Here is a 5334-nt window from a genome sequence, read left to right as displayed (position 1 = left end):
TTGGTTTCAACACAATTTATATTATTTATCCCTTCTTTTCTTAATTTCCTCCCAACCCCGGTATCAGTCCCGTTTTACAACAGTGGCATTAAGTAGTATTTGTCCTTTTGTGACTGAGATATTTCACTCAGCATAATGTCCTCCAGGGTCACCCATTTTGCATAGTATTTCATGAGTTCCTTGTTTTTCAATGCAGCGTAGTATTCCATTGTGTGACTATATCACAGCTTCTCTATCCATCTGTTTGTTGATGGACACAGGTTGTTTCCAACTCTTTGCTATTGTGAACAAAGCCACAATAAACATGGGTGTGCATATATCTGCTTGGGTGGCTGGTAAGATCTTGAAATGTTCTTTTAGATTATGAATGCAACACCAATCTTCCTTAATTTGTCATTTTAACAGATAAAATAATTGTATTAATTAAAGAGGCTAATGCCAGTCCATTTCAGCTTAGGACTTCGATATTTTCAAACAATACCTTCTACTTAATTTTTGAAAACCTCTTACTTTCCTATATTCATACATTCCATGTTGAAATTATTAATGGATTTTTGCCAATATTTCTCATTTCTAAATATTTCCCCTTATGTGAGGAAGTGCTACAACTAACAATGTTCCTGTTATTCAAATTCAGTTCTTAAAATCAAGTTCCTTAAACTTTTTTAGACCATAATAAATAATATTTATATGTCTCATCCCACCAATTTTTTAAATTGTTGCAATGAAATCCATCTCTTCATACAGGACTAGACGGTTACACGAAGATTTTACCCCAATACTCTGGAAATTAAGGGTAATTTAAAATGGTCTATCTTGAGTGTGATATTTGCTGGGTATTTAAAACTTTTAAAAATATTTTTATACTAGACTTTATAATACAACCATACTTGCTTTGAGAGGAAAATATTTTAAGTCCTGTCTACTCCAAGTGTAGTCTTTGGATCAGAAGCATAAGCACCACCTCAGAGTTTACTAGAAACACAGACTCTCAAAGCCTTTAATACCCCAGGGAAATTCAAACAGAACTGGCATTTTTATAAGATCAGGAGATAATTTGTATGCACATTTAAATGATCGCTCTTAAGATACATTCTCTCCTCCAGGATAATTCACCAGGTTTGAGTCTTTGCCTGTTTAGTCTCAACTCCTAACGGAATGAACAGTGGTAACTCAACATTTTGCTTCCCTGCTTTGTGTCAGCAAAGCCAGATTCCTCTGGCTCCTTTGCATTTCAGTGTGATTTTAATTTTCTTAAAAGTTGCCTGCTGTCTCTTTCATTTATTTCTATATCATCCTTTCAGGACTTTCAAATCTGAGCCTTCACACCATCTTTTAAACATTTTTATCCTTTGATATTCCAATACAAACTCCAAACACTTTTTTTCTGTAAATGAGAGCTCCATTATTTCTAGATTGTCTTCATTTCTATTATAATTCTGTCTCTACTCTTACCAAAATATTTTATTAAAGACCTTTTTAGGTTAGGTTTACCATTCTTTTTAAAGTTAACAAATAAAGGTTTAATATCAACAAACATTTAAATGTGTAAACTAAAGTTTACTTGTGAAACAGATATGCATAATATCATAAAGAGGTCCTGTGGAACATGTACAGTTAACCAAAATATTTAAATTTGTGGTTTTTTTCTTAAGTGCACAACAAAAGAGAATTAATGTTTTTAGAATTTTGAAACCTTTAACCAACTTTTTAATAATACAACTTAAATAGTTTAAAAAATATCCACAGCAAAAACAAACAGTAACATAAGAAAGTACATGCAATATCACAGAATTGTTAAACATTTAAAACTGTCTACATTATCTTCAGGATTATCGTTCTTGCAGAAGACGTAGGATACTGATTTCAAAATTAAGCAATTAATGACACATTTTTATAAGCAGCTTATTTTATTTGACTGAAAATAAGTAACTATGATGTGTTGAACTACTGATTCTATTTAATATATCTAATGATACAAAACAAAAATAAGGAGTCATGGTAAAAATTTTTTACCTCACTTTCGAGAAAGAAAAGAACGAGCATCCTAATAAGGTTCCCATTGGGACTGTTCCGTCCCCTCCTCTTTGCTAACGCTTCTTCTGCTTGAGGGTCATGTCTACTGAACAGTCTGGAAATCACAAAAGGAGAGCATTACATATAGGTACAGACACTAACAGTCTTTGTCTTCACTATACAAAATTTTTCATATTATAGTTATATTACTGATATTTCAATAGAAATATGAAACATATCTTCAAAGGTCAAAATATAAGTATCCAGAATTTCATACTGTTCAACATTCTGTAACTATTATGTCCAGTCAGCTACAACTCATAAAGGCTCTGTTAGCACACCAGAACTTGGCCCTATTTTGCACCATCGTCAGGATCTCTGCCACGGTCTCAAGGACACTGCTGCAGCCACTGTGGAAAATCCATTTTGTTGAGAGTTGCCTTCTTTGCAGATAGTCTACCTTTGCCACATAACATCTCTGTCCAAGTTTTGGTCCCGTCTGACAACATGTCCAAAGTAAGCAAAATGAAGGTCCACCATCTTGCCTCTAAAGGAGCAGGAGGTTTCACTTTTTCCAAGACAGATACAATTTTTCTTTTGGTAGTACAGAGTAGAGAAGCACTGGTGGCCTAGGGGCAAGAAGCTGCACTGTAATCCCGAAGACATGTGGTTCGAATCCACCAGCTGCTCCACAGAAGAAGATGGGCAGTCTCTTCTTGTATGATTAACTGTCTCAGTTCCAACTTGAAGGTACACAACAACAATAACAGTACAAAGTTTATTCAATAACTTTGCTAACACCATAATTAAAAGGTATTTATTCTTCCCTGGTTTTCTGTATTAAATACCCAATGTTCAGATGCAAAAGAAAGAACTGAAAATACCAAGGCTTGGCTAAGGCACACTTTATGGTTTTAAAAGACATCCTTGGTCTTTAGCACTTTAAAAGACCCCAATGAGGTCCTTAAGAGCAGATCTGTTTAATGCAACACATGACAAAATATAATTTATCCGTCTTTTCTATCATGGATGGTACTACCAGAGGTGTTGACTGTGGATCCAAGTAAAACGAAGTCATTCATAACAATCTTTTTCTCCATCTACCATGATGTTGCCTACTGAACCAGTTAAGATTTTCATTTTCTTGAAGTTCAGATGAAATCCATGTAGAAGGCTATAATGTTTGATCTTCTGAAGCATGTGCTTCCAAGTCTTTTTCACTTTCTGCAAGCAAAAATTAATGCAGGCTGTTTATTATTTCTCCAATTCTAATGCCACATTCTTCTTTGTACAGTCCAGTTTTTCAGATTATTTAATCAGTATATAGACTGAAAAAGTACGAAAAAAGGATACAACCCTGATGCACATCTCTCCTGATTTTATACCAGGCAGTGTTCCCCTGTTTGAATTACTGCTTTTTTTATCCATGTGTAGATTTCATACGAGTACAATTAAGTGTTACGGGATTTCCATTCTTTTCTCAATGCTACTCATAACATTTCCCTTTATGCTTCTTATATATCACCTATTACCAATTATTAAATTTTACTACTCTTTAATTCCTACCTATCCCTGGCAAACATGCAAAAATTATTGTTGTTCTTGCTGAGTACTGTAGAGCCAGAACCAGTGGTTTTAGATAACCTTTGTCTTTTAACGACCTACAGTAAAATACAGAATTTCACATTAAAAGTTAAAGGTTTGTTTTGGATATAGTGTATTAATTTATTATATTTGATTAAGATTGTTCATATGTATGGATTTTCAAATTTAACTATAAAATCCCAAGAAATATTTTAAAATAGCTGATTAATAAACTGTATTGCTACATATTTAAATTTTTACAATTTATTAAAATACAAGGGAACAGTTAACGTCTTGATTTTACCATAAAACACTCAAATTTCAACAAATATCTCCAACTGAGAAAAAAATACGGTCTTGTTATTGTTGCGAGGTGCCATCCAGTGGACTTGGAGTGACAGCAATCTTATGAACAACAGATTGGAACCTGTTAGGAACAACTGATTGGTGGTATTCTACCAACCACTGTCTTGATCTCTATAATCATGAAGTCCTGTTATAGTCATCGAGTCAATCCATCTACCTAAGGGTCTTCCTCTCTTTCTCTGACCCTCCAACTTTTCCCAGCATGATGTCTTTTTGCAGAAACTGATCCATGGAAATGTATGTGACGAGAAGGTTCACCATACTTGCCTCTATGGAACACCTTAGCTGCACTGCTTCCCAGAAAAAAATTTTGTTCTTTTGGCAGCTCATGGGATAGTCAGGACTATTCCCCAACACCGTAATTCATTTCTTGTTCGTCTTCTTATTCATTGTTCAAATTTCAGCTATATAAAGCAATGGAAAAATTTCATGTGCTGGGATCAGGCACATCTTAGTCTTTTACCTAACATCCCTGTTCTTTAGTATGTTGGAGAAGTCCCAGAGAGCGGATTTTCCCTATCAACACATCTTTTGATTTTCTGACTGCTGTTACCTTCAGTGTAGACTGTGTATGTAAATGAGAGAAAATTATTCATAACTTTCATCTTTTCCCTATATATCCTAATGTTGCCTACTGGTAAACTTTTGTTTTCCTGGTGTTGAAATGCATCCCATACACAAAGACTGTAATCTTCTGCAGCAAGTGTTTCAAATCTTTCATTTTCTGCAAGCAAGGCTGTGCCATCTGTACAATGCAGACTGTGATGAGTTTTTTCCTAATTCTGATTCCACATTTCTCACCATATGGTCCAACTTCTTGAATGATTTCCTTAGAATACAGATTAAATAGGTATGAAGAAAGGATATAACACTGATTTAGTGATTTAGCACACCTTTCCTGATTTTAAACCATGACTTACTACATTATAATGCTTCTTGGTTTATGTACAGCTCACTTTCACATAAGCACAATTAAGTGTTGTGGGATTCCCATTCTTCTCAATGTTAGCCATAATTTGTTATGATCCACACAGTCCAATGTCACTGCACAGTCAATATAACACAAGTCAACAATGTTCTGATTTTCTCTGCTTTCAGCAAGACACACTTAACACCAGCAATTAATATTCCTAGGTCCAGAGCCTCTTCTGAATACAGCTTATCATAGTTCTCTATGATTGTACCATTTCAGTTGTTTTTGAATGAAATTCAGCAAGATTTTACTTAATATTAATGATATCATTAGATAATTTCCACATTCTATAGATCACTTTAATTTGGAACAAGAATAAATACGAATTTCTTCAGTCAGTTTACAGAAAAATACACTACTGATAAAAACTATATATATATCTAATTATTATATAT

The 5334-nt window shown here is 34.0% G+C and overlaps 1 protein-coding gene across 2 annotated transcripts in view; it reads right to left on the bottom strand.

Moving 5' to 3' along the window:
* STAG1 (stromal antigen 1) overlaps window positions 1-5334 on the bottom strand; it is a 256619-nt gene that overhangs the window by 85748 nt on the left and 165537 nt on the right. For both annotated transcript variants that reach the window (XM_006883361.1, XM_006883362.1), the window contains exon 13: window positions 2017-2131. In XM_006883361.1, coding sequence (XP_006883423.1) covers window positions 2017-2131 — 115 coding nt within the window. The remainder of the gene's footprint in view (window positions 1-2016; window positions 2132-5334) is intronic.

This window comes from Elephantulus edwardii, unplaced genomic scaffold, assembly GCF_000299155.1.
Source record: "Elephantulus edwardii isolate Elephantulus edwardi_28Jun2011 unplaced genomic scaffold, EleEdw1.0 scaffold00027, whole genome shotgun sequence".
Classification (NCBI taxonomy): Eukaryota; Metazoa; Chordata; class Mammalia; order Macroscelidea; family Macroscelididae; genus Elephantulus; species Elephantulus edwardii.
The sequence above is the reverse complement of the archived record's forward strand: the minus strand, read 5'-3'. Positions and strand labels throughout refer to the sequence as shown.